This window comes from Oncorhynchus nerka, unplaced genomic scaffold (genome assembly GCF_034236695.1).
Source record: "Oncorhynchus nerka isolate Pitt River unplaced genomic scaffold, Oner_Uvic_2.0 unplaced_scaffold_859, whole genome shotgun sequence".
Classification (NCBI taxonomy): domain Eukaryota; kingdom Metazoa; phylum Chordata; class Actinopteri; order Salmoniformes; family Salmonidae; genus Oncorhynchus; species Oncorhynchus nerka.
Genome location: NW_027040422.1, coordinates 94747 through 120593, shown reverse-complemented (window position 1 = coordinate 120593; position 25847 = coordinate 94747). Strand labels below are relative to the sequence as shown.

Below are 25847 nucleotides of genomic sequence, written 5' to 3'. Positions count from 1 at the left end.
GGAGTATAGAGGACTTGGAGAATAGAAGGCTTGGAGTATAGAGGACTTGGAGTATAGAAGGACTTGGAGAATAGAAGGCTGGGAGTATAGAGGACTTGGAGTATGGAAGGATTTGGAGAATAGAAGACTTGGAGTATAGAGGACTTGGGTAGATGGACTGGGAGAATAGAGGACTTGGAGAATAGAGGACTTGGAGAATAGATGGACTTGGAGAATAGAGGACTTGGAGTATAGATGGACTTGGAGAATAGAGGACTTGGAGAAGATGGACTTGGAGAATAGAGGACTTGGAGAATAGAGGACTTGGAGAATAGAGGACTTGGAGAATAGAGGACTTGGAGAACTTGGAGAATAGAGGACTTGGAGAATAGAGGACTTGGAGAATAGAAGGACTTGGAGAATAGAGGACTTGAGAATAGAGGACTTGGAATAGAGGACTATAGAGGACTTGGAGACTAGAGGACTTGGAGAATATAACTTTCCAACATAATTTGCAAATAAATTCATAAAAAATCCTACAATGTGATTTTCTGGATTTTTTTTCTCTCTCATTTTGTCTGTCATAGTTGAAGTGTACCTATGATGAAAATTACAGGCCTCTCTCATCTTTTTAAGTGGGAGAACTTGCACAATTGGTGGCTGACTAAATACATTTTTTGCCCCATTGTATATATATATAAATAAAATAAATGGAGTGGGACTGGGCACCTGTGCAGAGGAAGGCTCCGGCCATGGAGCGAGACTGGTGACACACTCTTCAGGGCGAGTGCGGGGAGCCGGCACAGGATGTACCGGACTGGGGAGGCGCACCGGAGGCCTGGTGCGTGGTTAGATATTCTGTCAATAACTCGACCAAGGCGCAGCGTGAGTAGAGTTCCACATATTTATTACAGTGGAACCTCAAAACAACAAAGAATTAACGAACGTGCCATTCATAGAGCACACAGGCACTTAACAAAACAATATCCCACAATGCAGCTGGGAAAAAGGGACACACTAAGTATGATCCCCAATTAGAGGCAACGATATACAGCTGCCTCCAATTGGGAACCAGACTCACACACCAACATAGAACTATAATAACTAGAAAAAACCCCTAGTCACGCTCTGACCTATTACACCATAGAGAACCCCGAGGGCTCTCTATGGTCAGGGCGTGACACAGACCGTGTAAGTAACTTCATTTATGTCCCCCTAATTGTCCTGAATACCTTGGTTAATCCTACAGCTTTTGTATGCAGTAATCCTAGTAGGAAGACCACTGTTAACACTGAGGTGGTGTGTCCTAGTAGGAAGACCACTGAGGTGGTGTGTCCTAGTAGGAAGAACACTGTTAACACTGAGGTGGTGTGTCCTAGTAGGAAGACCACTGTTAACACTGAGCTGGTGTGTCCTAGTAGGAAGACCACTGTTAACACTGAGGTGGTGTGTCCCAGTAGGAAGACCACTGTTAACACTGAGGTGGTGTGTCCTAGTAGGAAGACCACTGAGGTGGTGTGTCCTAGTAGGAAGAACACTGTTAACACTGAGGTGGTGTGTCCTAGTAGGAAGACCACTGTTAACACTGAGCTGGTGTGTCCTAGTAGGAAGACCACTGTTAACACTGAGGTGGTGTGTCCCAGTAGGAAGACCACTGTTAACACTGAGGTGGTGTGTCCTAGTAGGAAGACCACTGTTAACACTGAGGTGGTGTGTCCTAGTAGGAAGACCACTGTTAACACTGAGGTGGTGTGTCCTAGTAGGAAGACCACTGTTAACACTGAGGTGGTGTGTCCTAGTAGGAAGACCACTGTTAACACTGAGGTGGTGTGTCCTAGTAGGAAGACCACTGTTAACACTGAGGTGGTGTGTCCTAGTAGGAAGACCACTGTTAACACTGAGGTGGTGTGTCCTAGTAGGAAGACCACTGAGGTGGTAACACCACTGAGGTGGTGTGTCCTAGTAGGAAGACCACTGTTAACACTGAGGTGGTGTGTCCTAGTAGGAAGAACACTGAGGTGGTGTGTCCTAGGAGGAAGACCACTGAGGAGGTGTGTCCTAGGAGGAAGACCACTGAGGTGGTGTGTCCTAGTAGGAAGACCACTGTTAACACTGAGGTGGTGTGTCCTAGTAGGAAGACCACTGAGGTGGTGTGTCCTAGGAGGAAGACCACTGAGGTGGTGTGTCCTAGTAGGAAGACCACTGAGGTGGTGTGTCCTAGTAGGAAGACCACTGTTAACACTGAGGTGGTGTGTCCTAGTAGGAAGACCACTGTTAACACTGAGGAGGTGTGTCCTAGGAAGAAGACCACTGAGGTGGTGTGTCCTATAGGAAGACCACTGTTAACACTGAGGTGGTGTATCCTAGTAGGAAGACCACCGAGGTGATGTGTCCTAGTAGGAAGACCACTGAGGTGGTGTGTCCTAGTAGGAAGACCACTGTTAACACTGAGGTGGTGTGTCCTAGTAGGAAGACCACTGTTAACACTGAGGTGGTGTGTCCTAGTAGGAAGACCACTGTTAACACTGAGGTGGTGTGTCCTAGTAGGAAGACCACTGAGGTGGTGTGTCCTAGTAGGAAGACCACTGTTAACACTGAGGTGGTGTGTCCTAGTAGGAAGACCACTGTTAACACTGAGGTGGTGTGTCCTAGTAGGAAGACCACTGTTAACACTGAGGTGGTGTGTCCTAGTAGGAAGACCACTGTTAACACTGAGGTGGTGTGTCCTAGTAGGAAGACCACTGTTAACACTGAGGTGGTGTGTCCTAGTAGGAAGACCACTGTTAACACTGAGGCTGTGTGTCCTAGTAGGAAGACCACTGTTAACACTGAGGTGGTGTGTCCTAGTAGGAAGACCACTGTTAACACTGAGGTGACAGTGTCCTAGTGACAGTGAAAGTGCTAAAGACCACTGTTAACACTGAGGTGAGGAAGACCAGGTGTCCATGAGTTCAAGACCACTGTAAACACTGACATGGTGTGTCCTATCTAGGAAGACCACTGTTAACACTGATTGGTCTGCCTAGTAGGAAGACCACTGTTAACATTATTGGTGTATCTCTGAAACCACTTTAGATAATGAGGTGGTGTGTTCTATAGGAAGACCACTGTTAACTCTGAAACTCGCTGTTGGTCTGTGGTGTGTAATGAGGAGCAACCAGACGCTTCTGGTCTGTGGTGTGTAATGAGGAGCAACCAGACGCTGCTGGTCTGTGGTGTGTAATGAGCAGCAACCAGACGCTGCTGCTCTGTGGTGTGTAATGAGGAGCAACCAGACAAGACCACTGGTACACATGTTATGAAATTGCTCAATGAGGACTAATAAGATCCGTTAAGAAAATGGTGTGTAATGAAAACTGTTAAACTGAGCTGGTGGTCTGTAGGAAGTGTAACATTGATGGTTGAGAGGGACCAGAGGCAAAAGGTATGGCAAATGAGTCTGGTGCAGCCAATATTAACATACTGATTGGTAAACTACACTGCAAATTAATGAAATTGCTGCCTATTAAACTAAATAAAAATAAACTATACTATGCATCAAAGATAAATTATATTGCCTAGAATGATCATAAAAAGCACCTTGAATTAACATTTTGAGGGGTAAAAAGCAACCAGTTGTCTCTATCATTCATTGAGTCAGATGGCTCATTTATCAAAAACCTGCTGGTCACATGATGTAATGAGGACAGACACAACGCTAATCTGATTTAATGTTCAATGGTGTAGATAAACAAATTAGTGGTGTAATGAGCAGCAACCAAATCATGTGGTGTGTAATAAACTCCAGACAACTAACAAATTTATGAAACTCATATGCAGTTAATAACCAAAGATAAATTATAAAAACTAAGATTGATGAGGATTGAAAGCACATTTGAGGGATGAGAATGAACCGTAAAGTCAGTGTGGAATAAATTGGTAAACGTCAAATTGGAATAAATCATTCACTAAAGTCAGTAAAAATAAATTCCTATGTCAAAAAATAATATTCCGAATGTCAATTGGAATGAAATTTGTTCATGTGGAATAAACATTGAAGAAGTGTGAACCATAAATAAACAAACTTCCATTGTAGAAGTCAAACTGGAATAAATGCCTGCAACAAACTCTGTGGAACAACATCCAAGTATATCTGAATAAATTATAAAAGTCAGCATTGTAATAAATTCCGTAAAGTCAAATAAATTCCGTAAGTCAGTGTGGAATAAATTCCGTAAAGTCAGTGTGGAATAAATTCCGTCAGTGTGGAATAAATTCCGAAGTCAGTGTGGAATAAATTCCGTAAAGTCAGTGTGGAATCAATTCTGTAAAGTCAGTGTGGAATAAATTCCGTAAAGTCAGTGTGGAATAAATTCCATAAAGTCAGTGTGGAATAAATTCCGTAAAGTCAGTGTGGAATAAATTCCGTAAAGTCAGTGTGGAATAAATTCCGTAAAGTCAGTGTGGAATAAATTCCGTAAAGTCAGTGTGGAATAAATTCCGTAAAGTCAGTGTGGAATAAATTCCATAAAGTCAGAGTGGAATAAATTCTGTAAAGTCAGTGTGGAATAAATTCCATAAAGTCAGTGTGGAATAAATTCCATAAAGTCAGTGTGGAATAAATTCCATAAAGTCAGAGTGGAATAAATTCTGTAAAGTCAGTGTGGAATAAATTCCGTAAAACCAGTGTGGAATAAATTCCATAAAGTCAGAGTGGAATAAATGCCGTAAAGTCAGTGTGGAATAAATTCCATAAAGTCAGTGTGGAAGAATGATTGTTGTTTATCAATGATAAGCCACCGGGGTCTTACAATCTGGATGGAAAATTACTCAGGATAATGGAGGACGGAATTGCCACTCCTATTTGCCACATCTTCAATTTAAGCCTACTAGGCCTAATTTAAGCCCTCAGGCCTGGAGGGAAGTTAAAGTCATTCCGCTACCCAAGAACAGTAAAGCCCCATTTACTGGCTCAAATAGCCGACCAATCAGTCTGTTACCAACCCTGAGTAAACTTCTGGGGAAAAAATGTGTTTGACCAGATACATATATATTTCACAGTAAACAAATTGACGACAGACTTTCAGCACGCATACAGTGAAGGACACTCAACAAGCACGGCACTTACACAAATGACTGATGATTGGCTGAGAGAAATTAATGATAAAATGATTGTGGGGGGCTGTCTTGTTAGACTTCAGTGCAGATTTTGACATGATCTATCATAGTCTGCTGCTGGAAAAACGTATGTGTTATGGCTTTACACCCCCTGCTATAATGTGGATAAAGATTTACTTGTCTAACAGAACACAGAGGTTGTTCTTTAATGGAAGCCCATCAAATATAATTAAGTTAGAATCAGGAATTCCCCAGGGTAGCTGTTTAGGCCCCTTGATTTTTTTCCAATTTTTAAGAACGACTTTGAGTAAAGCCAGAGTTTCTATGTAATTCTATGTATGTGGATGACTCAACACTATACACGTCAGCTACTAAAGAGACTGAAATGACTGCAACACTAAACAAAGAGCTGCATTTAGTTTCAGAGTGGGTGGCAAGGAATAAGTTAGCCCTAAATATTTCTAAAACTAAAAGCATTGTATTTGGAACAAAACACTCACTAAACCCTAAACCTCAACAACATCTCGTAATGAATAATGTGGAAATTGAGCAAGTTGAGGTGACTAAACTGCTTGGAGTAACCCTGGATTATAAACTGTCATGGTCAAAACATATTGATACAACAGTAGCTAAAATGGGGAGAAGTCTGTCCATAATAAAGTGATGCTCTGCCTTCTTATCAACACTATCAACAAGGCAGGTCCTACAGGCCCTGGTTTTGTCTCACCTGGACTACTGTTCAGTCGTGTGGTCAGGTGCCACAAGGAGGGACTTGGGAAAATTGCAGGTGGCTCAGAACAGGGCAGCACGGCTGGCCCTTAAAAGTACACGGAGAGCTAACATCAATGACATGCATGTCAATCTCTCATGGCTCAAAGTGGAAGAGAGATTGACTTCCTCATTACTTGTTTTTGTAAGAGGTGTTGACAAAATGAATGTACCGAGCTGTCTGTTTAAAATACTGGTGCACAGCTCGGACAACCATGAATACCCCACAAGACATGCCAAGTCCAGAACAGACTATGGGAGACGCACAGTACTACATAGAGCCACGACTACATGGAACTCTATTCCACATCAGGAAACTGATGTAAGCAGTAGAATCATATTTAAGAAGCAGGTAAAAATACACCTTATGGAACAGTGGGGACTGTGAAGTAACACAAACATTTTTTTTTTTAAATCCAAGATGGCATAGCAGTAGGACGTGTGTGTTTGTCTTTGTCTTATCTAGTGTCTTATCCCGTGTAAATAGACAGTCTTTTTCGTATATATCTTAATCTCACTTTCTATCTACGAACTAAATATACTTTCCTGCAACCCGCCTCACCCAATGTGGTACGGATGTGCTATTTTTATTCTTTATAACGGGAACTTCCATCAGCAGCTAGCCAGCTACTAGTCTTTGTTAGCCACGGCTAGAGGTCTTCACCTTTTTCTCAGTCACCAGCCAGCCTTAGCTCGGGCAATACCTGCCAGTCTGCACAGAGCGATATCAACCCAGAGCATATCGGACTGCTTCTCTCTTCCACATCACCGGATTCCTGCCGCTCTGGATCATTACATCGGGTCATCGCAGCTAGCTAGCTGCAAACGAGAGGCTACTGTTAGCTAATGCCTCTGTCCCGCAGCAAGCACCAGCTAGCCTTGAGCTAGGCCCATATACCAGCACATTCTAGGGCTACAATAACTCCTTTGCCAATTGGCCTGGACCCTTTTTTAAAATTATTATTATTTATTTTTTTCACCTTTATTTAACCAGGTAGGCTAGTTGAGAACAAGTTCTCATTTGCAACTGCGACCTGGCCAAGATAAAGCATAGCAGTGTGAACAGACAACACAGAGTTACACATGGAGTAAACAATTAACGAGTCAATAACACAGTAGAACAAAAGGGGGAGTCTATATACAATGTGTGCAAAAGGCATGAGGAGGTAGGCGAATAATTACAATTTTGCAGATTAACACTGGAGTGATAAATGATCAGATGGTCGTGTACAGGTAGAGATATTGGTGTGTAAAAGAGCAGAAAAGTAAATAAATAAAAACAGTATGGGATGAGGTAGGTGAAAATGGGTGGGCTATTTACCAATGGACTATGTACAGCTGCAGCGATCGGTTAGCTGCTCAGATAGCAGATGTTTGAAGTTGGTGAGGGAGATAAAAGTCTCCAACTTCAGCGATTTTTGCATTTCGTTCCAGTCTCAGGCAGCAGAGTACTGGAACGAAAGGCGGCCAAATGAGGTGTTGGCTTTAGGGATGATCAGTGAGATACACCTGCTGGAGCGCGTGCTACGGATGGGTGTTGCCATCGTGACCAGTGAACTGAGATAAGGCGGAGCTTTACCTAGCATGGACTTGTAGAAGACCTGGAGCCAGTGGGTCTGGCGACGAATATGTAGCGAGGGCCAGCCGACTAGAGCATACAAGTCGCAGTGGTGGGTGGTATAAGGTGCTTTAGTGACAAAACGGATGGCACTGTGATAGACTGCATCCAGTTTGCTGAGTAGAGTGTTGGAAGCCATTTTGTAGATGACATCGCCGAAGTCGAGGATCGGTAGAATAGTCAGTTTTACTAGGGTAAGCTTGGCAGCGTGAATGAAGGAGGCTTTGTTGCGGAATAGAAAGCCGACTCTTGATTTGATTTTCGATTGGAGATGTTTGATATGAGTCTGGAAGGAGAGTTTGCAGTCTAGCCAGACACCTAGGTACTTATAGATGTCCACATATTCAAGGTCGGAACCATCCAGGGTGGTGATGCTAGTCGGGCATGCGGGTGCAGTCAGCGATCGGTTGAAAAGCATGCATTTGGTTTTACTAGCGTTTAAGAGCAGTTGGAGGCCACGGAATGAGTGTTGTATGGCATTGAAGCTCGTTTGGAGGTTAGATAGCACAGTGTCCAATGACGGGCCGAAAGTATATAGAATGGTGACGTCTGCGTAGAGGTGGATCAGGGAATCGCCCGCAGCAAGAGCAACATCATTGATATATACAGAGAAAAGAGTCGGCCCGAGAATTGAACCCTGTGGCACCCCCATAGAGACTGCCAGAGGACCGGACAGCATGCCCTCCGATTTGACACACTGAACTCTGTCTGGAAAGTAATTGGTGAACCAGGCAAGGCAATCATCCGAGAAACCGAGGCTACTGAGTCTGCCGATAAGAATATGGTGATTGACAGAGTCGAAAGCCTTGGCAAGGTCGATGAAGACGGCTGCACAGTACTGTCTTTTATCGATGGCGGTTATGATATCGTTTAGTACCTTGAGTGTGGCTGAGGTGCACCCGTGACCGGCTCGGAAACCAGATTGCACAGCGGAGAAGGTACGGTGGGATTCGAGATGGTCAGTGACCTGTTTGTTGACTTGGCTTTCGAAGACCTTAGATAGGCAGGGCAGGATGGATATAGGTCTGTAACAGTTTGGGTCCAGGGTGTCTCCCCCTTTGAAGAGGGGGATGACTGTGGCAGCTTTCCAATCCTTGGGGATCTCAGACGATATGAAAGAAAAGTTGAACAGGCTGGTAATAGGGGTTGCAACAATGGCGGCGGAAAGTTTCAGAAATAGAGGGTCCAGATTGTCAAGCCCAGCTGATTTGTACGGGTCCAGGTTTTGCAGCTCTTTCAGAACATCTGCTATCTGGATTTGGGTAAAGGAGAACCTGGAGAGGCTTGGGCGAGGAGCTGCGGGGGGGGCGGAGCTGTTGGCCGAGGTTGGAGTAGCCAGGCGGAAGGCATGGCCAGCCGTTGAGAAATGCTTATTGAAGTTTTCGATAATCATGGATTTATCGGTGGTGAACGTGTTACCTAGCCTCAGTGCAGTGGGCAGCTGGGAGGAGGTGCTCTTGTTCTCCATGGACTTCACAGTGTCCCAGAACTTTTTGGAGTTGGAGCTACAGGATGCAAACTTCTGCCTGAAGAAGCTGGCCTTAGCTTTCCTGACTGACTGCGTGTATTGGTTCCTGACTTCCCTGAACAGTTGCATATCACGGGGACTATTCGATGCTATTGCATTCCGCCACAGGATGTTTTTCTGCTGGTCGGGGGCAGTCAGGTCTGGAGTGAACCAAGGGCTGTATCTGTTCTTAGTTCTGCATTTTTTGAACGGAGCATGCTTATCTAAAATGGTGAGGAAGTTACTTTTAAAGAATGACCAGGCATCCTCAACTGACGGGATGAGGTCAATGTCCTTCCAGGATACCCGGGCCAGGTCGATTAGAAAGGCCTGCTCACAAAAGTGTTTTAGGGAGCGTTTACCCTTGTCGACACGGAGCCCCGCCGATCCATCACGACTGGACTGCCGACGTGACCGACCGATGTGGTCTCAACAGGCTATTCTGCTACGATGTCGCCGAAGACCCATCTACTAGCCCCGGCCCGCTAGCTTTTCTGAACGCTGTGTCCTCGCCCAGCGTAGTAGTGACTATCAAACGTCACCCTGACTCACCTAGCGTAGTAGTGACTACAGAACGGCACCCTGACTCACCTGTTACTGCTCTTTTGACCCTATGATCACTCGGCTACACAGCTAATGCCTCCTGGACTGTTTCAATAACACGGTACCTCATTTTGTTTACCTGTCGGCCCCAGCCTCAAACTCAGGTCCTGTATGTACCTAACTGACCCTCTCTGCCCATTCATCACCATTTACCTGTCGGCCCCAGCCTCGAACTCAGGTCCTGTATGTACCTAACTGACCCACTCTGCCCATTCATCACCATTTACCCGTTGTTGTCTTAGCTCTCCTGATCAACACCTGTGATTGCTTACGCCTCTCTCTAATGTCAATATGCCTTGTCTACTGCTGTCTTGGCTAGTTCTCATTGTTTTATTTCACTTTTGAGCCGTCAGTCCCACTCAACATGCCTTAGATAGGTTTTGTCCCACCCCACACACATGCAGAGGACTCACCTAGCTTAACTGGTGCCTCCAGAGACTAAACCTCTCTCATCGTCACTCAACGCCTAGGTTTACCTCCACTGTACTCACATCCTACCATACCATTGACTGTACATTATGCCCTGAATCTATTCTACCACGCCCAGAAATATTATCTTTTTATTCTCTGTCCCCAACGCACTAGACGACCAGTTCTTATAGCCTTTAGCCGTACTCTTATCCTACTCCTCCTCTGTTCCTCTGGTGATGTAGAGGTTAACCCAGGCCCTGGAGCCCCCAGTTCCACTCCTATTCCCCAGGCACTTGCTACCGATGGCCCGGCTAGCTGTCTAAATCGCCGTGACCCCAACCAACCTCTCTACTCACTGGACCCTTTTGATCACTCGACTAAGGATGCCTCTCCTTAATGTCAATATGCCTTGTCCATTGCTGTTCTGGTTAGTGTTTATTGTCTTATTTCACTGTAGAGCCTCTAGTCCTGCTCACTATACCTTATCCAACCTATTAGTTCCACCACCCACACATGCAATGACATCTCCTGGTTTCAATTATGTTTCTAGAGACAATATCTCTCTCATCATCACTCAATACCTAGGTTTACCTCCACTGTATTCACATCCTACCATACCTTTGTCTGTACATTATACCTTTAAGCTATTTATCGCCCCCAGAAACCTCCTTTTACTCTCTGTTCCAGACGTTCTAGACGACCAATTCTTATTGCTTTTAGCTGTACCTTTATCCTACTCTGTACCCTTATCCTCTGTTCCTCTGGCGATGTAGAGGTGAATCCAGGCCCTGCAGTGCCTAGCTCGACACCTATTCCCCAGGCGCTCTCTTTTGATGACTTCTGTAACAGTAATAGCCTTGGTTTTATGCATGTTAACATTAGAAGCCTCCTCCCTAAGTTTGTTCTATTCACTGCTTTAGCACACTCTGCCAACCCGGATGTTCTAGCTGTGTCTGAATCCTGGCTTAGGAAGACCACCAAAAATTCTGAAATTTTCATCCCAAACTATAAAATATTCAGACAAGATAGAACTGCCAAAGGGGGCGGTGTTGCAATCTAGAGTTCTGTCCTACTATCCAGGTCGGTAGCCAAACAATTTGAACTTCTACTTTTAAAAATCCACCTCTCTAAAAACAAGTCTCTCACCGTTGCCGCCTGCTATAGACCACCCTCTGCCCCCAGCTGTGCTCTGGACACCATATGTGAACTGATTGCCCCCCATCTATCTTCAGAGCTCGTGCTGCTAGGTGACCTAAACTGGAACATGCTTAACACCCCAGCCATCCTACAATCTAAGCTTGATGCCCTCAATCTCACACAAATTATCAATGAACCTACCAGGTACCTCCCCTAAATCCGTAAACATGTGCACCCTCACAGATATCATCCTGACCAACCTGCCCTCTAAATACACCTCTGCTGTCTTCAACCAGGATTTCAGCGATCACTGCCTCACAAATACCTAGGTGTCTGGTTAGACTGTAAACTCTCCTTCTAGACTCACATTAAGCATCTCCAATCCATAATTAAATTTAGAATTGGCTTCCTATTTCTCAACAAAGCATCCTTCACTCATGCTGCCAAACATACCCTCGTAAAACGGACCATCATACCGATCCTTGACTTTGGCGATGTCGTTTACAAAATAGCCTCCAACACTCTACTCAGCATATTGGATGTAGTCTATAAGTCGCTCTGGATAAGAGCGTCTGCTAAATGACTTAAATGTAATGTAAATGTCTATCACAGTGCCATCCATTTTGTCACCAAAGCCCCATATACTACCCACCACCACTATTCTCTCGTTGGCTGGCCCTCGCTTCATATTCGTCGCCAAACCCACTGGCTCCAGGTCATCTATAAGTCTTTGCTAGGTCATCTATAAGTATTTATCTCAGCTCACTGGTCACCATAGCAGCACCCACCCATAGCATGCGCTCCAGCAGATATATTTCACTGATATATTTTCCCAAAACCAACTCCTCATTTGGCCGCCTTTCCTTCCAGTTCTCTGGAATTGCAAAAATCACTGAAGCTGGAGTCTTAAATCTCCCTCACTAACTTTAAGCATCAGCTGTCAGAGCAGCTTACCGATCATTGCACCTGTACATAGCCCACCTGTACATAGCCCATCTGTAAATAGCCCACCTGTACATAGCCCACCTGTACATAGCCCATCTGTACATAGCCCATCTGTACATAGCCCACCTGTACATAGCCCATCTGTAAATAGCCCACCGAAATTCCTCATCCCCCACATTGTTATTTATTTATTTTGCTCCTTTGCACCCCAGTATCTCTACTTGCACATTCATCTTCTGCACATCTATCACTCCAGTGTTTAATTGCTAAATTGTAACTATTTCGCCACTACGGCCTATTTATTGCCTTACCTCCCTAATCTTACCTCATTTGCACACACTGTATATAGACTTTCCTATTGTGTTATTGACTGTATGTTTGTTTATGTGTAACTCTGTGTTGTTTCTGTCGCACTGCTTTGCTTTATCTTGGCCAGGGTCGCAGTTGTAAATGAGAACTTGTTCTCAACTGGCCTACCTGGTTAAATAAAGGTGATCTGGCCTACCTGGTTAAATAAAGGTGATCTGGCCTACCTGGTTAAATAAAGGTGATCTGGTCTACCTGGTTAAATAAAGGTGATCTTGTCTACCTGGTTAAATAAAGGTGATCTGGCCTACCTGGTTAAATAAAGGTGATCTGGTCTACCTGGTTAAATAAAGGTGATCTGGTCTACCTGGTTAAATAAAGGTGATCTGGCCTACCTGGTTAAATAAAGGTGATCTGGCCTACCTGGTTAAATAAAGGTGATCTGGTCTACCTGGTTAAATCAAGGTGATCTGGCCTACCTGGTTAAATAAAGGTGATCTGGTCTACCTGGTTAAATAAAGGTGATCTGGTCTACCTGGTTAAATAAAGGTGATCTGGTCTACCTGGTTAAATAAAGGTGATCTGGTCTACCTGGTTAAATAAAGGTGATCTGGTCTACCTGGTTAAATAAAGGTGATCTGGCCTACCTGGTTAAATAAAGGTGATCTGGTCTACCTGGTTAAATAAAGGTGATCTGGTCTACCTGGTTAAATAAAGGTGATCTGGTCTACCTGGTTAAATAAAGGTGATCTGGTCTACCTGGTTAAATAAATGTGATCTGGTCTACCTGGTTAAATAAAGGTGATCTGGCCTACCTGGTTAAATAAAGGTGATCTGGCCTACCTGGTTAAATAAAGGTGATCTGGCCTACCTGGTTAAATAAAGGTGATCTGGTCTACCTGGTTAGCTAAAGGTGATCTGGTCTACCTGGTTAAATAAAGGTGATCTGACCTACCTGGTTAAATAAAGGTGATCTGGCCTACCTGGTTAAATAAAGGTGATATTAAATAACAAATTAAATTAAACACATAGGCACAGACACATGCCTACAAACACATGATAACATACACACACAGACGTACAAATGGATTTTGCGTTGTAGATATGTGGTCGTGGAGAATGGGCTCTGAAGGCACACACTTAGTGTGTCGTGAATTCTGCAATGAACGTATTGTAATATTTTTACAATTGTAAAACTGCCTTAATTTTTTTATTATTATTATTATTATTTTTATGGATGGGGATCCATAATAAATCAATAAAGTATGGTAGTAGGTGCCAGGTGCACCGGTTTGAGTGTGTCAAGAAAGGCAACAGCGCTGTGTTTTTCAAACTCAACAGTTTCTCATGTGTGTACCCAGAACATCCAGCCAACTTGACACAACTGTGGGAAGAATTGGATTCAACACGGGTCAGCATCCCTGTGGAACGCTTTCGACACCTTGTAGAGTCCATGCCCCCCGACAAATTGAGTCTGTTCTGAGGGAGAAAGGGGAGAGCAAGACAATATTAGGAAGGTGTTCCTAATGTTTTGTGCATTCAGTGTATATACCTGCTAACAGTCACTTTTCAGCGCTGTTGACATGTATATATTACCATGAGTATATTACCATCAGTATTTATGTTTACATGTATATATTACCATGAGTATATTAGCATCAGTATTCATGTTTACATGTATATATTACCATGAGTATATTAGCATCAGTATTCATGTTTACATGTATATATTACCATGAGTATATTAGCATCAGTATTTATGTGTACATGTATATATTACCATGAGTATATTACCATCAGTATGTATGTTGACATGTATATATTACCATGAGTATATTACCATCAGTGTTTTCATACATTCTTGCTACCAGTCACTATTCAGCCCTGTTTGACTGACGATTGGCTGAGTTAAATTGATGATGAAAAGGGGGCTTGTTTTTGTTGGACTTCAGTGCGGCTTTTGACATTATGGATCACAGTCTGGTGCTGGAAAAACGTGTGTTTTATGGCTATGTGTACCTTCCTATCACACCTACACACACACACACACACACACACACACACACACACAGTCTGCTGCTGGAAAAACGTGTGTTTTATGGCTATGTGTACCTTCCTATCACACACACACACACACACACACACACACACACACACACAGTCTGCTGCTGGAAAAACGTGTGTTTTATGGCTATGTGTACCTTCCTATCACACACACACACACACACACACACACACACAGTATGCTGCTGTCATTCTGCCTACTATTATAATGATTTATATGATTCATAAAGGAGCTATGGCTGTCATTTCTATGGTCATCTACGTCTACTGAATAGAACTTTCGCATCCCGGTCGCATTCCGCGTCGCTCCACAGGTAGTATCACTTTTTCACTTCATTTCATTACAGTCCCAACGGTGTGATTTGTTTGATCGTAGCTAGCTACATAGCTAGCTACATAGCCGTCTTTGTTTCAAAGATAATTGTGTAGTCTAGAGCGATTTTCTAGGTTAGTTAGCCAGCTATTGTCGTTCTCCTACGCAACGTAACGTAACCAACACTGCTAGCTAGCCAGCTAGCTCCCGATAATCAGCATTGTAGAAACTTCACACTCAACGGTACGACTTGATTAGGGTAGTGTCAACAACGCAGCTAGCCTACCCCAGCAGTACTCTATCATTTTAATCATTTTAGTCAATTAGATTCTTGCTACGTAAGCTTAACTTTCTGAACATTCGAGACGTGTAGTCCACTTGTCATTCCAATCTCCTCTGCATTAGCGTAGCCTCTTCTCTAGCCTGTCAACTATGTGTCTGTCTATCCCTGTTCTCTCCTCTCTGCACAGACCATACAAACGCTCCACACCGCATGGCCGCAGCCACCCTAATCTGGTGGTCCCAGCGCGCACGACCCACGTGGAGTTCCAGGTCTCCGGTAGCCTCTGGAACTGCCGATCTGCGGCCAACAAGGCAGAGTTCATCTCAGCCTATGTCTCCCTCCAGTCCCTCGACTTCTTGGCTCTGACGGAAACATGGATCACCACAGACAACACCGCTACTCCTACTGCTCTCTCTTCGTCCGCCCACGTGCTCTCGCACACCCCGAGAGCTTCTGGTCAGCGGGGTGGTGGCACCGGGATCCTCATCTCTCCCAAGTGGTCATTCTCTCTTTCTCCCCTTACCCATCTGTCTATCGCCTCCTTTGAATTCCATGCTGTCACAGTTACCAGCCCTTTCAAGCTTAACATCCTTATATCATTTATCGCCCTCCAGGTTCCCTCGGAGAGTTCATCAATGAGCTTGATGCCTTGATAAGCTCCTTTCCTGAGGACGGCTCACCTCTCACAGTTCTGGGCGACTTTAACCTCCCCACGTCTACCTTTGACTCATTCCTCTCTGCCTCCTTCTTTCCACTCCTCTCCTCTTTTGACCTCACCCTCTCACCTTCCCCCTACTCACAAGGCAGGCAATACGCTCGACCTCATCTTTACTAGATGCTGTTCCTCCACTAACCTCATTGCAACTCCCCTCCAAGTCTCCGACCACTACCTTGTATCCTTTTCCCTCTCGCTCTCATCCAACACTTCCCACACTGCCCCTACTCGGATGGTATCGCGCCGTCCCAACCTTCGCTCTCTCTCCCCCCCGCTACTCTCTCCTCTTCCATCCTATCATCTCTTCCCTCTGCTCAAACCTTCTCCAACCTATCTCCTGATTCTGCCTCCTCAACCCTCCTCTCCTCCCTTTCTGCATCCTTTGACTCTCTGTCCCCTATCCTCCAGGCCGGCTCGGACCTCCCTCGGCGCTCCGTGGCTCGGGACGACTCATTGCGAGCTCACAGAACAGGGCTCCGGGCAGCCGAGCGGAAATGGAGGAAAACTCGCCTCCCTGCAGACCTGGCATCCTTTCACTCCCTCCTCTCTACATTTTCCTCCTCTGTCTCTGCTGCTAAAGCCACTTTCTACCACTCTAAATTCCAAGCATCTGCCTCTAACCCTAGGAAGCTCTTTGCCACCTTCTCCTCCCTCTTGAATCCTCCTCCCCCTCCCCCTCCTCCCTCTCTGCAGATGACTTCGTCAACCATTTTGAAAAGAAGGTCGACGACATCCGATCCTCGTTTGCTAAGTCAAACGACACCGCTGGTTCTGCTCACACTGCCCTACCCTGTGCTCTGACCTCTTTCTCCCCTCTCTCTCCAGATGACATCTCACGTCTTGTGACGGCCGGCCGCCCAACAACCTGCCCGCTTGACCCTATCCCCTCCTCTCTTCTCCAGACCATCTCCGGTGACCTTCTCCCTTACCTCACCTCGCTCATCAACTCATCCCTGACCGCTGGCTACGTCCCTCCCGTCTTCAAGAGAGCGAGAGTTGCACCCCTTCTGAAAAAACCTACACTCGATCCCTCCGATGTCAACAACTACAGACCAGTATCCCTTCTTTCTTTTCTCTCCAAAACTCTTGAACGTGCCGTCCTTGGCCAGCTCTCCCGCTATCTCTCTCAGAATGACCTTCTTGATCCAAATCAGTCAGGTTTCAAGACTAGTCATTCAACTGAGACTGCTCTTCTCTGTATCACGGAGGCGCTCCGCACTGCTAAAGCTAACTCTCTCTCCTCTGCTCTCATCCTTCTAGACCTATCGGCTGCCTTCGATACTGTGAACCATCAGATCCTCCTCTCCACCCTCTCCGAGTTGGGCATCTCCGGCGCGGCCCACGCTTGGTTGCGTCCTACCTGACAGGTCGCTCCTACCAGGTGGCGTGGCGAGAATCCGTCTCCTCACCACGTGCTCTCACCACTGGTGTCCCCCAGGGCTCTGTTCTAGGCCCTCTCCTATTCTCGCTATACACCAAGTCACTTGGCTCTGTCATAACCTCACATGGTCTCTCCTATCATTGCTATGCAGACGACACACAATTAATCTTCTCCTTTCCCCCTTCTGACGACCAGGTGGCGAATCGCATCTCTGCATGTCTGGCAGACATATCAGTGTGGATGACGGATCATCACCTCAAGCTGAACCTCGGCAAGACGGAGCTGCTCTTCCTCCCGGGAAGGACTGCCCGTTCCATGATCTCGCCATCACGGTTGACAACTCCATTGTGTCCTCGTCCCAGAGCGCTAAGAACCTTGGCGTGATCCTGGACAACACCCTGTCGTTCTCAAATAACATCAAGGCGGTGGCCCGTTCCTGTAGGTTCATGCTCTACAACATCCGCAGAGTGCGACCCTGCCTCACACAGGAAGCGGCGCAGGTCCTAATCCAGGCACTTGTCATCTCCCGTCTGGATTACTGCAACTCGCTGTTGGCTGGGCTCCCTGCCTGTGCCATTAAACCCCTACAACTCATCCAGAACGCCGCAGCCCGTCTGGTGTTCAACCTTCCCAAGTTCTCTCACGTCACCCCGCTCCTCCGCTCTCTCCACTGGCTTCCAGTTGAAGCTCGCATCCGCTACAAGACCATGGTGCTTGCCTACGGAGCTGTGAGGGGAACGGCACCTCACTACCTCCAGGCTCTGATCAGGCCCTACACCCAAACAAGGGCACTGCGTTCATCCACCTCTGGCCTGCTCGCCTCCCTACCACTGAGGAAGTACAGTTCCCGCTCAGCCCAGTCAAAACTGTTCGCTGCTCTGGCCCCCAATGGTGGAACAAACTCCCTCACGACGCCAGGACAGCGGAGTCAATCACCACCTTCCGGAGACACCTGAAACCCCACCTCTTTAAGGAATACCTAGGATAGGATAAAGTAATCCTTCTCCCCCCCCTTAAAAGACCTAGATGCACTATTGTAAAGTGGCTGTTCCACTGGATGTCATAAGGTGAAAGCACCAATTTGTAAGTCGCTCTGGATAAGAGCGTCTGCTAAATGACTTAAATGTAATGTAAAATGTAATCTATCTGGACAATGATAACAGTTCTGAGTTAAACAACAGTATTTTAGTTCTGGGTTAAACAACAGTATTTTAGTTCTGGGTTAAGTGACAGTATTTTAGTTCTGGGTTAAAAACAACAGTATTTTAGTTCTGGGTTAAACAACAGTATTTTAGCTGGGTTAAAAACAACAGTATTTTAGTTCTGGGTTAAAAACAACAGTATTTTAGTTCTGGGTTAAAAACAACAGTATTTTAGTTCTGGGTTAAAAACAACAGTATTTTAGTTCTGGGTTAAAAACAACAGTATTTTAGTTCTGGGTTAAAAACAACAGTATTTTAGTTCTGGGTTAAAAACAACAGTATTTTAGTTCTGGGTTAAACAACAGTATTTTAGTTCTGGGTTAAAAACAACAGTATTTTAGTTCTGGGTTAAAAACAACAGTATTTTAGTTCTGGGTTAAACAACAGTATTTTAGTTCTGGGTTAAACAACAGTATTTTAGTTCTGGGTTAAAAACAACAGTATTTTAGTTCTGGGTTAAAAACAACAGTATTTTAGTTCTGGGTTAAAAACAACAGTATTTTAGTTCTGGGTTAAAAACAACAGTATTTTAGTTCTGGGTTAAAAACAACAGTATTTTAGTTCTGGGTTAAAAACAACAGTATTTTAGTTCTGGGTTAAAAACAACAGTATTTTAGTTCTGGGTTAAAAACAACAGTATTTTAGTTCTGGGTTAAAAACAACAGTATTTTAGTTCTGGGTTAAAAACAACAGTATTTTAGTTCTGGGTTAAAAACAACAGTATTTTAGTTCTGGGTTAAAAACAACAGTATTTTAGTTCTGGGTTAAACAACATTATTTTAGTTCTGGGTTAAAAGCATGTATTAACAAATTCAACAGTATTTTAGTTCTGGGTTAAAAACAACAGTACTTTAGTTCTGGGTTAAAAACAACAGTATTTTAGTTCTGGGTTAAAAACAACAGTATTTTAGTTCTGGGTAACAAATATCAACAAAGTATTTGTCAAAGTTTCTGGGTTAAACCAACCAGTATTTTAGTTCTAGGTTAAACAACAAGGTAACCCAGTCTGGAACAAACCATAACAGTATTTTAGTAATTTCTCAAGGTAACCAACAGTCTTTTACCAACCATAAGTAAGGACTATATAGGTATTTTAGTTCAAGGTTAAAAACAACAGTATGTTAGTTCTGGGTTTAAAACAAAGTATTTTAGTTCTGGGTAAAAACAAGTAACCCAGTTCTGGAACCAACCATATGAAGGTTCTGGGTTACTATATAGGTAAGGTTAAACAAGGTAAGCTTTAGTCTGGAACCAACCATATGAAGGACTTATAGGTAATTTCTCAAGGTAACCCAGTCTGGAACCAACCATATGAAGGACTATATAGGTAATTTCTCAAGGTAACCCAGTCTGGAACAAACCATATGAAGGACTATATAGGTAATTTCTCAAGGTAACCCAGTCTGGAACCAACCATATGAAGGACTATATAGGTCATTTCTCAAGGTAACCCAGTCTGGAACCAACCATATGAAGGACTATATAGGTAATTTCTCAAGGTAACCCAGTCTGGAACCAACCATATGAAGGACTATATAGGTAATTTCTCAAGGTAACCCAGTCTGGAACCAACCATATGAAGGACTATATAGGTAATTTCTCAAGGTAACCCAGTCTGGAACCAACCATATGAAGGACTATATAGGTAATTTCTCAAGGTAACCCAGTCTGGAACCAACCATATGAAGGACTATATAGGTAATTTCTCCAGGTAACTCAGTCTGGAACCAACCATATGAAGGACTATATAGGTAATTTCTCAAGGTAACCCAGTCTGTAGTAAACCATATGAAGGACTATATAGGTCATTTCTCAAGGTAACCCAGTCTGGAACCAACCATATGAAGGACTATATAGGTCATTTCTCAAGGTAACCCAGTCTGGAACCAACCATATGAAGGACTATATAGGTAATTTCTCAAGGTAACCCAGTCTGTAGTAAACCATATGAAGGACTATATAGGTCATTTCTCAAGGTAACCCAGTCTGGAACCAACCATATGAAGGACTATATAGGTAATTTCTCAAGGTAACTCAGTCTGGAACCAACCATATGAAGGACTATATAGGTAATTTCTCAAGGTAACCCAGTCTGGAACCAACCATATGAAGGACTATATAGGTAATTTCTCAAGGTAACCCAGTCTGTAGTAAACCATATGAAGGACTATATAGGTAATTTATCATTGTAACCCAGTCTGTAATAAACCATATGAAGGACTATAAAGGTCTGTCAGAAACTCTAGGCCTCTGAACCCAACACCGCACGGGGTAAAAAAAAACGGTCACGCAGCCGGGTACAAAGAGCACTGACACACGCGCAGGTTTTCCGGAGCGCAGTGGTCCCGCACGTTCGCACTTTGTTCTCGCTCACAGCATTTATTGCCGCGCTTGGCTGAAAAACATTAGCATTATAGCCCAATAAATGTCATCATTGTGTCATTTTCCGTCATACAGGAGCGTGTTCCAACCTCACTAATGTACACCCTAACCTGTGCGTAAAAAGGGAAGCGTTTGACAGTTTCTCTACTTCAGATGAAAAGTTGTCTTACCTTCGCATAGCAGCATATGATCAAGCCCAACGGTAACAGATAGCCAATGACTAAAATAGTGACTTTGTAGGTGTGTTTGGAAGCGCTTGCGTACCACGCTTCCCAGCAGAACGAACTGTTCGGCGCTTCCGGGTGGTCAGTAAGTATCTGGTGTTGCGCCACTGGTATAGAGAATATGAACGATAGTGCCCAAATAACACAGACCCCTATGAGGGCATTCCTCCTGTTGCGAATGCAGGGGGACTTTTTGGAGTGTACAACAGCTATGTACCTGTCCACCGACATGGCAACAAGCGTGAAGATGCTCACCAGCATACACACCATCACTAAATAGTGAACACATTTACATAAAAAGGCTCCAAATATCCACTCAGGTAGGGAGTATATAGTAGCCTGGAACGGGACACAAAATAGCAAAAATAATAGATCCGCTATACTTAAATTGAGGATGAAAATGTTTGTCGTACTTCTGTTGCGCCGGGCCTTGATTTTCCCTATTACTATCATCACTAGAGAGTTCCCGACGACACCCAGGAAAAATATACATCCAAAAATCACCGGAACAATCACCGCCTCCGGACCACCGTGGTCTTCTTCACCGGCACACGCCGTCAGGTTGCCGGTGTTTAATAATAACTCGGTCCAGACGTAGCCCGTTTCGTTGCCCGGCAGCAGCATGGTTTTCTCTCTCACACCGCCGCGGCGTCCTCGTCCAGACGTTCCAGGAGTTTAAGAAATAACAGCGTTGCTATCTCCGGAGAAAGTGGGGATTTTGTCCAGAGCCTCGCATGGTATACAATCTGGTCTATGTATCACACTCAGTCCAGTAACACTGCTGTGTCAAGTTCCAGATGTTTTGGGTTTAGGCTACTTTTACGCATCGTTTGGAGGAAATGGTTATGCGTTGATCCACTTGTGAGAAAAGCCGCCTACAACAAGTGAAAGGAGGCTTGGTCTCCCGATGCGCGTCTTCGACGGAACACACTAACGATAGCCTGGCTATGACAGATACAGTATAGGCTAACCCAGGCGGTCATGAAGCGGTAAAATGAAACCATGTGTTGTCCAAAACCTCTCGGAGCTCCTTATAGTAACATGAACACGGAGACCTTTCAGCGCTGGTTCCTTCTGCTGTAAAAAAAAAACAACGTACTAAAACCTGAATGGTATAATTAAGCAATAAGAAACGAGTGGGTGTGGTATATGGGCAATATACCACGGCTATGGACTGTTCATAAGCACTACGCAACGCGGGGTGCCTGAACACAGCCCTTAGCCGTAGTATATTGGCCATATACCACAAACCCGTGAAGGTGCCTTATTGCTATTGTAAACAGGTTACCTACAGGTTGACAACCTCTACTGTGGAGTACGTCTGGAGACCATTATACCATGGAGCTGAAAGGTTTGACTGAAACACTGAGGTGTGAAGACGGGAAAGAAAAGAACAACCCATTTATACCAGTTCCTCCCGGCTGCAGCGGTCTCTGATTTCTATCATGGCTTTTATGTTATATGACGTTTCATTTCATTGTCTGACAGCATTTAAAATTCAATATATTTATATAATTATTGACAATAGCAAGTGAGCAGAGGGGTCACTGTGCCTTCACTGTCCCACAGGTTACAGAGAGGTCACTGTCCCACAGGTTACAGAGAGGTCACTGTCCCACAGGCTACAGAGAGTGTCACTGTCCCACAGGTTACAGAGAGGTCACTGTCCCACAGGCTACAGAGAGACTGTCCCACTGAGCACTGTCCACAGAGAGGTCACTGTCCCACAGGCTACAGAGAGGTCACTGTCCCACAGGCTACAGAGAGGTCACTGTCCCACAGGCTACAGAGAGGTCACTGTCCCACAGGCTACAGAGAGGTCACTGTCCTACAGGCTACAGAGAGGTCACTGTCCCACAGGCTACAGAGAGGTCACTGTCCCACAGGCTACAGAGAGGTCACTGTGCCACAGGCTACAGAGAGGTCACTGTTACAGAGAGGTCCTGTCAGGCTACAGAGAGGTCACTGTCCCACAGGCTACAGGCTACAGAGAGGTCACTGTCCCACAGGCTACAGAGAGGTCACTGTCCCACAGGCTACAGAGAGGTCACTGTCCCACAGGCTGAGAGTTCACTGTCCCACAGGTCACTACAGAGAGGTCACTGTCCCACAGGCTACAGGCTAGAGGTCACTGCCCCACAGGTTACAGAGAGGTCACTGTCCCACAGGTTACAGAGAGGTCACTGTCCCACAGGCTACAGAGAGGTCACTGTCCCACAGGCTACAGAGAGGTCACTGTCCCACAGGCTACAGAGAGGTCACTGTCCCACAGGCTACAGAGAGGTCACTGTCCCACAGGTTACAGAGAGGTCACAGCCCCACAGGTTACAGAGATGTCACTGTGCCGTCACTGTCTCACAGGCTACAGAGAGGTCACTGTCCCACAGGTTACAGAGAGGTCACTGTCCCACAGGCTACAGAGAGGTCACTGCCCCACAGGCTACAGAGAGGTCACTGTCCCACAGGCTACAGAGAGGTCACTGTCCCACAGGTTACAGAGAGATCACTGCCCCACAGTCTACAGAGAGGTCACTGTGCCACAGGTTACAGAGAGGTCACTGTGCCACAGGTTACAGAGAGGTCACAGCCCCACAGGTTACAGAGAGGTCACTGTCCCACAGGCTACAGAGAGATCACTGTGCCACAGGCTACAGAGAGGTCACTGTCCCACAGGTTACAGAGAGGTCACTGTCCCACAGGTTACAGAGAGGTCACAGCCCCACAGGTTACAGAGAGGTCACTGTCCCACAGGTTACAGAGAGGTCACTGTCCCACAGGCTACAGAGAGGTCACTGTCCCACAGGCTACAGAGAGGTCACTGTCCCACAGGCTACAGAGAGGTCACTGCCCCACAGGCTCCCACAGGCTACAGAGAGGTCACTGTCCCACAGGCTACAGAGAGGTCACTGTCCCACAGGTTACAGAGAGGTCACTGTGCCTTCACTGTCCCACAGGCTACAGAGAGGTCACTGTCCCACAGGTTACAGAGAGGTCACTGTCCCACAGGCTACAGAGAGGTCACTGCCCCACAGGCTACAGAGAGTTCACTGTCCCACAGGCTACAGAGAGGTCACTGTCCCACAGAGAGGTCACTGTCCCACAGGCTACAGAGAGGTCACTGTCCCACAGGCTACAGAGAGGTCACTGTCCCACAGGCTACAGAGAGGTCACTGTCCCACAGGCTACAGAGAGGTCACTGTCCCACAGGCTACAGAGAGGTCACTGTCCCACAGGCTACAGAGAGGTCACTGTCCCACAGGTTACAGAGAGGTCACTGTCCCACAGGCTACAGAGAGGTCACTGTCCCACAGGCTACAGAGAGGTCACTGTCCCACACAGAGAGGTCACTGTCCCACAGAGAGGTCACTGTCCCACAGGCTACAGAGAGGTCACTGTCCCACAGGCTACAGAGAGGTCAGAGAGGTCACTGTCCCACAGGCTACAGAGAGGTCACTGTCCCACAGGCTACAGAGAGGTCACTGTCCCACAGGCTACAGAGAGGTCACTGTCCCACAGGCTACAGAGAGGTCACTGTCCCACAGGCTACAGAGAGGTCACTGTCCCACAGGCTACAGAGAGGTCACTGTCCCACAGGCTACAGAGAGGTCACTGTCCCACAGGCTACAGAGAGGTCACTGTCCCACAGGCTACAGAGAGGTCACTGTCCCACAGGCTACAGAGAGGTCACTGTCCCACAGGCTACAGAGAGGTCACTGTCCCACAGAGAGGTCACTGTCCCACAGGCTACAGAGAGGTCACTGTCCCACAGGCTACAGAGAGGTCACTGTCCCACAGGCTACAGAGAGGTCACTGTCCCACAGGCTACAGAGAGTAGTCACTGTCCCACAGGCTACAGAGAGGTCACTGTCCCACAGGTCAGAGAGGTCACTGTCCCACAGGCTACAGAGAGGTCACTGTCCACAGGCTACAGGAGAGGTCACTGTCCCACAGGTTACAGAGAGGTCACTGTCCCACAGGCTACAGAGAGGTCACTGTCCCACAGGCTACAGAGAGGTCACTGTCCCACAGGCTACAGAGAGGTCACTGTCCCACAGGCTACAGAGAGGTCACTGTCCCACAGGTTACAGAGAGGTCACTGTGCTGTCACTGTCCCACAGGCTACAGAGAGGTCACTGTCCCACAGGTTACAGAGAGGTCACTGTCCCACAGGCTACAGAGGTCACTGTCCCACAGGCTACAGAGAGGTCACTGTCCCAGAGGGTCACTGTCCCACAGGCTACAGAGAGGTCACTGTCCCACAGGCTACAGAGAGGTCACTGTCCCACAGGTTACAGAGAGGTCACTGTCCCACAGGCTACAGAGACTGTCACTGTCCCACTGTCCCACAGGCTACAGAGAGGTCACTGTCCCACAGGTTACAGAGAGGTCACTGTCCCACAGGCTACAGAGAGGTCACTGTCCCACAGGCTACAGAGAGGTCACTGTCCCACAGGCTACAGAGAGGTCACTGTCCCACAGGCACTACAGAGAGGGTCACTGTCACCCACAGGTTACAGAGAGGTCACAGACAGGTTACAGAGAGGTCACTGTCCCACAGGCTACAGAGAGGTCACTGTCCCACAGGCTACAGAGAGGATCACTGTCCCACAGGCAGAGAGGTCACTGTCCCAGACAGAGAGGTCACTGTCCCACAGGCTACAGAGAGGTCACTGTCCCACAGGTTACAGAGAGGTCACTGTCCCACAGGCTACAGAGGGTCACTGTCCCACAGGCTACAGAGAGGTCACTGTCCCACAGGTTACAGAGAGGTCACTGTCCCACAGGCTACAGAGAGGTCACTGTCCCACAGGCTACAGAGAGGTCACTGTCCCACAGGCTACAGAGAGGTCACTGTCCCACAGGCTACAGAGAGGTCACTGTCCCACAGGCTACAGAGAGGTCACTGTCCCAC

The 25847-nt window shown here is 46.1% G+C and overlaps 1 protein-coding gene across 1 annotated transcript in view; it reads right to left on the bottom strand.

Annotated features, from left to right (window-relative positions):
* galr1b (galanin receptor 1b) overlaps positions 1–22005 on the bottom strand; it is a 75302-nt gene extending 53297 nt beyond the window's left edge. The window contains exon 1 of the mRNA XM_065016813.1: positions 20882–22005. Coding sequence (XP_064872885.1) covers positions 20882–21559 — 678 coding nt within the window. The 5' untranslated portion in view covers positions 21560–22005. The remainder of the gene's footprint in view (positions 1–20881) is intronic.
* Positions 22006–25847: the final 3842 nt, after the last annotated feature.